Source organism: Platalea leucorodia (assembly GCF_965183815.1).
Source record: "Platalea leucorodia genome assembly, chromosome: 5".
NCBI classification, from domain to species: Eukaryota; Metazoa; Chordata; class Aves; order Pelecaniformes; family Threskiornithidae; genus Platalea; species Platalea leucorodia.
In genome coordinates, this window is record NC_138827.1 from 77,882,496 (window position 1) to 77,895,203 (window position 12,708).

A 12,708-nucleotide genomic window follows, 5' to 3' on the forward strand; every position below is an offset into this window, starting at 1 on the left:
GGACTGGATGATCTTTAAAGGTTGCTTCCAACTCCAACTCCAACCATTCTATGATTCTGTGAAAGTCCTTCAAGGGGCCCATTCTTTCATCAAGTGTATATATAATCCTGTAGTCTTTGTTTGCGTATAGCAGCCACCGTGGTTTTAGATGTTGTCTGAATTGTACAGCATGTTCACGCTACTGTACAGATTCAGCGGGGGTTCCGAGTTTATGAATCATTGCAAATTCAACAGGGCTGGTTTTCTCTGGAGCTTATCTGTTCTTGGGGGACTTTCTCACACTCCTCTTAGCACTTCTCTTCTTGGCCTTCTGTATTTTGGTAGCTATTTCTGTATCCACACACAGGTACTTAAAGAAGCCACTTGCACAAACCCATACAGAAGGGGCTGTTACGGCATTACTGTTGTTGAGAATGCGTGAATATCTGGTTAGTTTACATTTTTGTATTAAAGCTATATACATGGCTCCATGGCTGCTGTTAGCCAGCTGTCTTTTTCCCCTTTTTTATGGCAATTAGAATTACTTTGTCATAGCTATTTATTCTGTGGTGTTCATGTATCGAAATTTATATTTATACGTATACTTTTATATATATGTGGTTGCCATGTATGAAGATGTTTCAGGTGAAAGGAAGAACAAGAAAAAGAGCTCTTATGCCTCTGTTGGCTGTTAGGGGCAAATAAGGGTGTTCCTGTGTCAGATCCCTACAATGGGAATGGACTTTCTAGTGTCTCCTTGCTCACAGTAATGAGACAGGTAATAGTGGCAAACAGCAGTCAGGAAAGGGTGAAGCTGAAACCAGTGAAGAATGACACAATATTAATTTCTGAATTGACCATTGGCAAAAGCTTATCAGGGCAAGTATTCTCCCCTTATGCCTTCCTCTAATTTCCCACAGTCAAGCAGTTCAGTCTCCTTTATGTTTTGTGGCTCTTGTCACTGAATAAGATCTGTATAGCTGTTATACCAAATTCCTTATTTGTAAAGGAGTGTTTAATCCTGCCCTAAGAATATGCATTCATCAACTCTTCCCAATTTTTTTTCTGTTTCTGCAATTCCATACTGAATGATTTCTTCTTTTGACTGAATGCTCATCTGTAATTCTAGGTACTGTGTTAAAATATCATAACATTTATAGATAACCAGATTGATACTAAAGAAAAAATTCCTGCTTTCCTCAATACAGCTCACTGTTATTCTTCAGAAACTCTCATTCACTGTAAATAGTCTTCTAGGTCCCTTGGAGAAAAGCCTGAATGAACTAATGAACCCTGATGACAAATCTAGCCTCTGAGCTTTTGAAGGGAGAACATTTCATCGTCTAAAGTCCTTTCTTTTTTAAAGCCCACAGTTTGCCAGCCCACATACAGTTCTATGAAGTGCTCAGAGGAGCACACACGTTTTGCAATGGATGTATAAAAAGAAAAACAATATGTAAGACACCTAAGGCCTTACTACTTAAAGCTTTGTGGATGGATTTTAGAAACTTAAGCTTAATTCAGAGCAAATGGTAATTAATGTAGCCTATATGACACAGGTATGAGATGTTTTCTTTAAATTACGGTTTAACAGTGGAGCAACTGAAGTCTGCTGGTCTTAGGAGTGTAGTTTTATGTGCCATTGATTGCAGTAGCTACTGTCAAAAGAAGAAATAACTTGGAAAAATGCTGTCTGAACGTAAATCCGAAGCCTAACAATATTAAGGGTTTCCTGAGAAGGCAGGCATTGATTACAATAAGGCATTTCTAGGTTTTGAGACAGCAAATGCAGGTACTACATTCTAATTGATAATATACTTTGCCTGATTGCTAAGCTAAGAACTATAGTCAATTCTGTCTACTGTTTATTTGCAACTAAGAAAATTTAATTTCTGTGCTGAAATAATTTCTTCTGCATCAGGGTATGCATATATTTTGCAAAGCTATGAATGTAACGCTCCCGAGTATTTTTAACTTAGTAGCACTTTAGTTAAGCAAAGTATATGGGTAAGGAATAAAGGCTTAAAAAAAGGGCAAATTTTTTTTTTCTTTTTACTGAACCATAAAACTCTTTTGTTTCTCTTGTTTAAATCCGGAACAATGGACTGAAACTGAAATGTACATAAAGACGCCATAAAATGTTTTCCTTATTCAGAATGTGGGTAGACATGATGGTGCTGATAGCGCCACAGGTTTCTTGGCAAGAAAAATTAATACCTGATCAAAATCGAATTCTAAGTAATAGTAGCCTTAGCATAAATTGAGCCAGGGTTTGTCATAAAACTGAAATCTCTGTTGTTGAAACAGTTTCACTTTGATGGTTTAAATGATTCATCCAAAGGGGTTTTTTTTAATGTTTTTAATTGTATAACTGATTCTACTTGCATAATGTTATAGAAATTCTGATTATTTCCATCAAACTGTGTTCATTTAACGGTCGGAATTAATGGTCTATAATTGTATTTTACAAACGGATTAATCTGTTTTTCCTCAGGAAGCGTCACTGCAGCAGACCGCACAGCCTACATCAACAATAGTTCGTCCAGCATCGCTACAGGTTCCTAACGTACTACTTACAAGTTCTGACTCAAGTGTTATTATTCAGCAGGCAATACCATCACCAACGTCAAGTACTGTTATTACCCAGGCTCCATCCTCTAACAGACCAATAGTGTAAGTTACATAAATCTTAGTAAAATGTTTTCTTGCAGAATTTGAAAATATTTTATCTTGTTTATTTTTAGTTAGTGTTTCTGCAGTTAATGTACAAATTTGAGATGCTTTGGTGTAATGTGGTGCTTTACTACATACGAAACATACAACTTTCACTACATGTGAAATATAATTCCATGTTCTCCACATCACTAAGTTCATATTTTTGATCTCCAAATAAGTATTACATTACAACTGTAAACAAACCAACCAGTTTAAAATAATGTGTAAACTTGTTCTCTTCTCTGGATAAGTTTTCTTTTATATAGTTCATTCCTTTTTCAGTCCAGTTCCAGGTCCTTTTCCTCTGCTGTTACATCTTCCTAATGGACAAACCATGCCTGTTGCTATTCCTGCATCTATCACAAATTCTAATGTGCATGTCCCTGCTGCAGTTCCAGTAAGTAAGCATGATGCTATATTAATTTGAAAGTGGAGCAGATTTGCATAAGTGCAGCATAGAACTTAGTTTTAAGCAGCTTGATAGCTGTTTTGGCTTCAGAGGGTAGTGCTGTCATATGCTCTCTATTATGATAACATACTCAGGTTTTCTTCATTTTTATACTTTATCTGGTCAGCTTGTTAGACCTGTCACCATGGTGCCTAGTATCCCAGGAATCCCAGGGCCTTCCTCCCCACAGCCAGTGCAGTCTGAGGCTAAATTGGTAAGTGAAAAACTCCATTATTCCTCAAGAAGAATAACTTGAGAAATTAATTAAATTATATTGCTTTTTAAAACAGCTTTAGTTTTATTTTGTTAGTCTAAATTCTGCAAGTACAGATTTAATAAAAACAGAAAAATAACAGCTGCGTTTATTTTACAGTTATTTCAAATTCTAGCCTATGTTAGTTCTGTTGTTAATGGTCACTTTGATCTTATTTTCAATCATTTTTTTAAATGAACTAGTTTTTTGACTAAACTGCTTCTTGCTCCTTGTATTGGAGGACAGGAAACGTTAGTTGGAAGAAAAACAAGATTAGTAGCATGTTAACAGTGAACATCACCTTCAGAGAAGCAGAATACGTTTCCTCCCAAAGGATATGATATTTCTTAAAAAAAAAACAGGAAAAGAAAAAGCTTTTTTTAACAATGTTTTCAGAATCTCAACTGAATATAGTCCATTTAGCAAGAGTTTTGTAATTAGATATGTATTACTGACATACTTAGGAAATTGTTTTGTGTGGAGGTTGTTTTTGTTGTGTCGGGGCAGTTTTGGGGCTTTGGGGATTATTTGGGAACATCATGAGTAAAACAAGCAGAGGAAAGTTTATTTTGTTTTTTTAAAATATTAGTGATCCAATTGTGGTGGTAGTTTGAATTAATCAATTTCTTTAAAAATTTTCCACAACGTTAGGTAGTTGCTTCTCTGGTTTTGCTGTCTTGTTTGTTTGTTCCAACTCTTTTAAAGCAATAGAAAATCTATTATTAAACAATAATTAACCCATTTATGTTTTTACAAGATGCCTCTGTAAACTGTCTTGTGAAGTAGCGTTCCTCCTCTGACTCTTACTTGGTGCTAAAAAAAAAAAAAAAAACAGGAACACCTGCTACATAAAATATATTTTTGTACATGAATATTGATAAGTGGGAGGATGCCCTTAACATCCTTTGATATCTCATTTCTCTTGACCTAAACCTGTGGGCTTTCTTTCCTTGCCCATTTTCTCTCCTCAGACCACAATATGAAAAAGAGTGAGTCTGGGAACGCTAATTATTCTGCTGTCCAGAGTAATGGGATTCCTCTAAAGTGGGCACACTAGACCACATTCACCCAATACTGAAACTGCTGTGGAGAGCTGGTCACCAGTGCACTGACTTTTCCTAATGCTGTCAGGTCTTCCTTCATTTTCCTCCTCGGTTGAACACGATGACTTTTAATATAGTGTAGAGAAGGACAGAAAGGAAGAAGGTCTGTTTCTGTGCATCGTTGTCCCCCTAGGAATGGGCAAAGGAATCTTTTCATACCTGAGGAAATATTTAAATGTAACCAGCTCTGATGAGATGAATTTATCTTAAATCCAGGAGAGAAGAATATAAGAGAGTGAAAACAAGAACTGTTTTCTTGGAAATTGCACATTCCTTAGAGTCAGGAGACTCGTGCTGAATTCTGCTTCATGAAATCCAGGAGGAATTGGTTCCAGATAATTTTTTAGATGGGCAAGAAATTAGGTTTTTAAGCATATTACTGAGTGATTTGCTCTTACAAATCTTTAGAGGGGGGAAGGAAATACATGTATGTAGTGAAGACTTTGGTCTCGCGTTGGAAGAAGCAATCACTCAGATGCAAAGAAAAACAAAGATCATTAGACTTAAAATTTAACAGTCTCATTAGTCTTCTCGTTAGAATTTAGCTAATACATGCACTTCAGTGATTGCTTATCTTTTTTTTTAAGTGAGACTGTAAAAAGGGTATTTGCAGTATTTCTTCTTTTCCTTCTTGTTGCTTAATATAAAGCATGAGCAGAATTCAAGAATATCAGAATTATGTATATTTCTTATGCTCATTTACTTTTATATAGTGCCTATTCACAAAAATAAAAAACTTAATTTCTTATCACTCCTAAAGTAAAAGCAATTTAATGAGGAACTTAATGTTTATGTAGAAAAGCTTCCAACAGGAAGACTAACTCACTATGCCATGTGATGCATCGTTGGCAGATATATGATGGTTTATTAACTGTAAAGTTCCATTTGATTTTTAAAATTTAAGTCTTTGTGATGCCAAATCCTTTCTTTTTCATGTATCTCTTGAAAAAAATTTTGCTTGCTACATGCTAAATTCTGCAAAGGTATGGTAATCGGGCTTATTTTTCACTTGGGTTCCTGGTTAAGCCAACAGAAGACTCAATGTTTAGTTTTACAGCTGCTTGTTTGCTTTTTATTTCATTAATAGTTCACATTTAAAGTTGCTGTTACACTGAATGAAATTTAATAGGTGGGCAGTGTATTTTTCATCACGGTATATGTTTCATCTCTTAACAGTGTACTGCAATATTTGGATTTATTGGTATGTTTAAGTTAGCAGTACACTGGGAACACTTCCTGTGTCCTTTTCCCTACCATAGCCACATTTCTGCTTCATGTTGGGGTGAAGTCTATCAGCCTAGTATTCTTAGTGTCTTTTGGACAGAAAGCTGGATGACGGGGTGAAACTGTAATGTTCCCTCCTCAACAATCAAGGCCCAGGAGTCGGGATTTTTATAGATCTTTGGAATTTTCTTGGCTGTTGCTTTATTTTATTTGTTATTTATTATTTGGAGAATTTTTTGTTGTTCTCTGTAGACAGACCTTGCAGTCTCACAGATATTTTCTTATTGCATTATAAAATGTAGAAATAGAATATGTAGCAAATATAAAAATCATGCTCAAATAGTTTCCTAACATTGTGACTATTCCTCAGATATTAAAGTAAGTTTGGTAGTGTATGGGATGCAAAATTTGGGAAGTTAACGTGGTTTTTTTCTTATCTCCAAAGGGTTTTGTCGCATATGCTTTTGGCCATTGTTGTTTGAATCTTCCTTTTATTCAAAGACCATACTTGCCTAATATGGTATTCTGCATTTTCTACTATCATACGTATGACAACACTATTTCAAGGTATTCTTAATTGACACAGATCTACCTACTTCAAGAATTTTACTCAGTCTCTGAAGAACTGTTTGCAATAACTTTGTCACTTTGAGATGCAATATCCCCAAATTCCTGAATTGTTATCAGATACAGATCTGTCCTGTGTAGAAGGCACAACGCCTTGATGTTTTGGATTAAATACCTGGCACAAACCAAGGCAGGAACCAGGAACTTCCCTTTGTTTGTGCTTTCTGCCTTTCTTTACAGAGGCTATTTCTGCAGTTCATGTCTTGCATGACATTTCAAGGAGATAATGTATCTTAGAGTTTTGTAGCAAGAAAAGCACTTTGTGCTCTGATTTCATTCCTCATCTCAATCATTCATTTCTCTCTTACCTGTTTACAAAAGGCTACTGTTGTATAGACTTCCTTTTTTTTTTAAGTGAAGGTGAGAACTAATTTGATAAAAATCAAATTAGAGATTGTAGTGCCATTATTTCCTAATGCTGTGGAGTTTAGTTATTTAAATATGGGTTTAAGGAACTTAATTTCTGTATCTTTATTAGTGTGAAAACAACACACTTTTCTCTTTTGATGAATACCTGTTGTTTCCTTATGAGTTGCATATACCAAATTGTACATAGAGCTTCATATATTTCGTTATATAAAATCTTGAATGAACTTTAGTAAAACAAACTGACATTTTGATTTCTAAAACCTAAAGCTTAAAATAACTGGTATAAGATGTCTTTATGCCCTTAATGGGCATAGGATGCCTTCCTATAACACAATTACAATTCTTCAGCTATCTTAGAAGTCTTAAAACCCTTTAAAGACAAGGGAACTAATATACTTGCTGGGTATTTTTTTCCCCACTGTGGACAGATTTTGGAGACTTTTTTTCAGTTTGTAAGTGAGTTCTCTTACAGCATTTTAAAGTGTTTTTTAGATTAGTGTGTCCGAGCTTAATGCATAATAATCAGAACTGTGTATTTATTTCTGTATTTGATAAAGTTTTCAGTCTGAAGTGTCAAAACTCCTTCAGCATGCAATTTTTGGTTATTCATGTGAAGGGATTTACTGAGATGTCACTTCTAGAACTCTGTTCTTTCTTTGCTGAAATGTTCTTTTCTCTGGTTACCGTTGAAGTTGCCTGACACTAAATGATCACATGAATTCCATAGAGGGACAGCTGCATGTGAGAACACGTTCAGTGAGTGAAACAGCAGATAGAAAAATGTATACCAACTGCAAGGAATAATGACTGGGAGGAAAAAAAAAAATCATAAACAACAACAACAACAAAGAAAAATATAAAAGCCATGAGAGACAAACATTTAAAAATTGGCTATGCAGGGAGCCAAATCCTTATGATTGGTGACATTATTGCAAGAGGCTCTCAACTGAAACAGCTGAAAGTTAGTGGAAGAGCATGTTAAGCACAATCATATGTGTCTGCTTCAGCTGTGAAACATACACAGTGCTAGATGGGTTTCAGTGCTATGAGATAATTATGTTAGATTGCATTTTAATTTTATTGTCTGATATTGAAGTTATTGTAGTGAACATAGCTGCTCCATTCACACCTGTGAAAGGCACTGTTACTGTAGTTTTGAACATTCTTGGATCATTTTTCTCTTATTGCTTGTAGAACTGAAGTGAAATATGACTAGAGATTTTACTCAGACACAAGCTGTCTTTTACTGCTATTCTTTTGAAAATATCCTTGTATCTTGTACTGAGAATGACATTCAGCAGGAGCGAAAATGAGTTTCAGATTTCTGTGGCACACTTAATAATATAAATTGTTAATTTTTCTGACATGACCATATTTGTTGTTATGCTAAAGAAACTAACTTCCACATACTTAAGTAAAATCAAATACATAAGTCAGTTTTGTGGTATTTTAGAGAGGCTTAGAAGCAGATGCAATAGCTGTGCTTAAAAACAAAACAAAACGAAAATACTTCCTTACTAAGGATACATGAATCTAAATAATACAGAATTGCTTCTGATCACTTTGTGAGAAGATCTGTAATTGTGTGCTTTCTGTATATGAAATGTAAGCCATGAGCTACTACTAGTTGTAAAATATCCTTTTTTTGAGTGCACAGCTTGTAGATGCAAACTTAATGCTCAGACCCTTCTGCACGGATTGCAGGAATTTCCAAGGAACTTAAAAATTGCTTTAACACTGAATGTTTCCCTCCGTCTCCTCCTACCCATATAAAACCTTTTGTCACAATCTGAGAAATACCTTGCACGCAGTGGGCAACCAGTAGGCTTTCTGCAGGAGGCTTCTACTGAGAAGTGACAGAGGGCAGCTTGGCAAATGTTCAGAAACCGACATTAACTTGCTGGAGCCCGGCATGGGACCTTGTGTTCAGCAGAATTCTTCTGACCTGTCTCTCTGCATGCCGAGCTAATCAGCAAACACCTAATGAGCCTACTACAGACCCTCTCACAACCTACTTCATTTTCATATGTTCTCTGGGGGTGGAGAGACAAGACTTCATAAGGACTGATGATGCTGCAAAGACCACAATAATGATAATTAACTTGCTGAATTTAGAAGATTATGCTGTTAATTAGTTGCAAAATAAAGATAAGTAATAGAGCAGCAGATGGTAGGATAACACCCAGGAGAAGGAGGGTTATTACTCTGATGAGCTTTTGTGGCAGATATGAAATATGGATCTGAGTTTTTCACAAATTGTTTCTGGAGAATATTATCTTGTTTCTGTGAGCTCTTGATGGAATGATCTAGTCCTACCAAATTTTGACAGATGTGGTGAGGATTTGTTTTCAAGGATATACATGAACAGTAAAACCTTGCTAATAAAGACTTTAAAAGCTGTTAAGCTATTTGAAAATACCACTTTTAGTTTGCCTCTAATAAGTAAATAATAGCAAACAAACCTTGGTTGCCATCAGGTCTCCTCACATAATAATGCTTATATACATTTATTCTAATATTTGTTTCAGTATACTTGATTTTTGAAACCGAGATCCTCATTGTATTTGGGGTAACTATCTCACTACTCACAGGAAGCACAACATCCATATAGTATTTTACTCAAGCATTACCATCTGAAATATGAAACCCTTTAAATACATGAGCTGGATATCACCTTGTGAAAATCTGTAGATATTTCTCAGATTTTCACAATGTTTCTGCATTTGTGGATAATTTTAATCATAATTATTTGAATTTCAACTTAAGTCCTACTTGACTATTTGCACATCTGTTGTGTCTGATGATAGATCTTTTATAATGTAGATAGCATTTTGTTATTTCCTTCACTTCCTATGGCCATTTTCAAATTAAATGTAAAATATACAGATTTAATAGCATGAACTTACTTTCTTTTTAGGTTAACTTTGCAAATATTTCTTTAACACAGAAATGCAGGAGTAGAAAGAACAGAGCTAGACAATAATAACAGTTACGTGCCTTATGTGCGCATTAAAAAACAAAACAAACCCTAACTAGTTTTGCTTCATTTCCCAAATCTTCTGGGCTTGGGCTCTCATTCACTAAGGAAGTGGATATGCTAGCAAAACTTTTTCTTTAAATAACCAAGCAAACACTACAAAGCATTTCTAGGAGTTCATAGACTCTGTTGTTTTGGGGTATTTTTGTGGAGGATGCTTACATCAAGATTTGCCCCTGCAGTCACAAGCAGAGTAAATAAGACACTCTGACCATACAAATACTAACTGTATAAATGTTTATGCTCCACTGCCATGAAAATTAGAAGTTAGCTTGTTATCACTGAATTTACATATTCAGACACTTGAGTTGGATGAAATCTAATAATTTTTACTTCTCATCGCAGTGGAAGAGCAGTATAGATATGGTAACTTGCTATGTCTTGGTTAAGTAATTTTTTAGACTAACTTTTAAAAACATCCTAGTATGATGCCCTGAAATGAAAGAGAGCATACCCTTTAAAACCTCAACAGAAGTTAAAATAGACACATTGTAACTAATTTGTTACAACTAATTTGGCCTGTTAACTACTGTCTTGATTTTGACTCCTGAAAGTTGTCACATCCTGCTAAACAGCAAGTTATGATACAAGAAATACTTCTAAAGTAATTCAGATAATAAATGCAGATACATTGTGAAAAATCAGATATTAACAACTTATGGAAAGGATATTGGATCAAATTGGCATATTAACATTAAATACTTGCTACTTTAAAAAATATTTTTTAAAAAGTGATTTGGAAGTGATGTGTCTCCCAGTAGTCCTGGTGGTAGCTTAGAAAATTTTACCATTTAATGACCCAGATTAGTTAGAATTTAAAGGGGGGATGGTGTGGAAATTATCAACCTTTCAGTTGTTGTAATTAGATCATAGACTTTGGTATTAGTAATTTTAGTTAGACAATTAATCTTTCTGCACTTGTTTAGCTGGAGACAGGGATTGAAATTTTTTGGTTAGCTTGTTTTTCCAAGGTGAATTAGGAAGGTACAAGTTGATTCTTGAGTTTGTTTTAGTGCTGTACAGAAAGAGTTAAAACAACTACTGAAGGGCTTAGGATTTTCAGAGTACTGTACATATACTAAGAATTATAGGCAAGTTATCTTAAAAATTTTTGTCATCCTGCCCTAATGCCTGCAGCTATCCTAAATTCTTGTTAGAGCTGAGCACTGGGGAAATTACTGTAAATTTGTCTCATGTACTTCTCTGAAAGCACCTTCTTCATTCCGGGAAACTTATGCAAGTTGATACAAAAATGAGGTGGGGAACAGAACTTTGTTAACACCGAATTTTTATGTACACTTTAATGGTCCCTATTCGGGGTAACGTGTGCTGTTACATTCAATCTAGAGCAGTCACTACAGAAGAGGGTTACTACAGAAGTCACTGGCTAGATATTCCATAAGAGCAAGCCAGCAGAGGAATGTTGGAGTTTCTCAGTTCTCTTTGTAGTCCTCAGATGGGGTATCTGCTGGTGGTGGTTAGATGCTACAGCCAACTATGCGGATTTGATAGTTGATGTAACTTGCCATATTGCAGACCTGAAGATTTTTTGCAGTTCTGACAGAAGTAATCTGTTGTTCTAATTGTAAAATAGGATCCAGGAAAGCCTGTCATCATGCAAGGTAGGAGAGAGCTGTCCCTATGTTCCAGTGACTTAATTATTGAGAGACGTTGGATACTACAGTTTATAGAGAATATCTACATACATAGGTCCAAAGTCTTCTGCTTATTTTGAGCTGGCCAAATGCAGCCTAGCTCCAGCATTTTTAAGACATCCTGTTAATATTAGTACTTTGGCAATACTTTGTTCATATTCCAAAATATGATGATACGAGTTATCAGAGTTTTCATAAACTGTCATGTATTAAGTCATTCATCTTTTCTTAAATTTGTATTAGATTCTTTAAAAATCCAGTGCTCAGCAGAAAAGCATTCTTTAATACCATTTGTCTAGTAGGGTAAATTGTTAAGTAACACAGAAAATTTCGTCATAAATTACACAATATTAATGACATTTTAAGTAAGAATCTGGAATTACAGGCAGTTTTATCTACTGAAAGTTAGTATGACCTTTTATCACTTAATCTTAAGAATTTGTTGTAAATAGAATATATTATCTGTTAGAGTTTTAATAGATTCTGCCAAAAGTCGAGTGAAATAATTTTCGAAGACTAGTCAATAAAATGCTTTAAAATACTCTATCAAGTTGTCAGTAACTCTTGAATGTATTATATACGCTGAAATTTGAAGTTACTGTTCTTTGTAGTGGCTGTGTGCAATGAAGGAAGAACTTCAAACATTTTAGCAATTTTTTAATATAAAATAGCATACCGTAGCACTTACCTTGCATATTTCTATATAAATGAAAGCTAATCCTTACATACAACCTGAAGCTTCTTATTGTCTTGTGCATTACTGAGATGTTTCAGCAAAGATCTTGGCTTTTATATATTAATTACTCATAGGTAAGGATTGTAGAGGTGAGTATTTGTAAAGATCATGAAAAAGTGGAGTTATAACAAACTATTTAAAAATGGATAGAGAACACCAGAATTTTTAAAATGGAAAGAAGCTTGTGTTCTGTTTTTTACCTGTTTTCCCTCATGTGTGGTTGTTTTCTTTCTGATCTGTGCCTTGTGTAATACCAGCCTCAGCAACTGTTTGTTCATGGCCTTCCAGTCATCTCTCTGTGGGCACAGTTCATCACAAAGGAGGCTTTCTGTTCACTGCTCCATACAGCTTACCATCCTTCTCTTTCCGAGATCCTGTGTAAAGCCTCATTGCTATTGTCATGCTTGCAAGAAATTGTCACCTATTAGTAGGTTTATGCCTAGATCACTGTTGAAAGCATTTAAAAAGGAACAGCTATTTTAGAGTTGGAGCTCCTGTTTCCAAAATGGAAGTAACTACTAATATAAATCATTAATAACTCCTCAAGTTAGCATGATAGAAT

General features: G+C 35.0%; 1 protein-coding gene across 4 annotated transcripts in view; it reads left to right on the plus strand.

The window, feature by feature from the left end:
* ATF2 (activating transcription factor 2) overlaps nt 1-12,708 on the plus strand; it is a 51,757-nt gene that overhangs the window by 20,605 nt on the left and 18,444 nt on the right. For all 4 annotated transcript variants that reach the window (XM_082313930.1, XM_082313931.1, XM_082313929.1 and 1 more), the window contains 3 exons: nt 2,474-2,652; nt 2,977-3,091; nt 3,270-3,356. In XM_082313930.1, the coding sequence (XP_082170056.1) occupies nt 2,474-2,652; nt 2,977-3,091; nt 3,270-3,356 (381 nt within the window). The remainder of the gene's footprint in view (nt 1-2,473; nt 2,653-2,976; nt 3,092-3,269; nt 3,357-12,708) is intronic.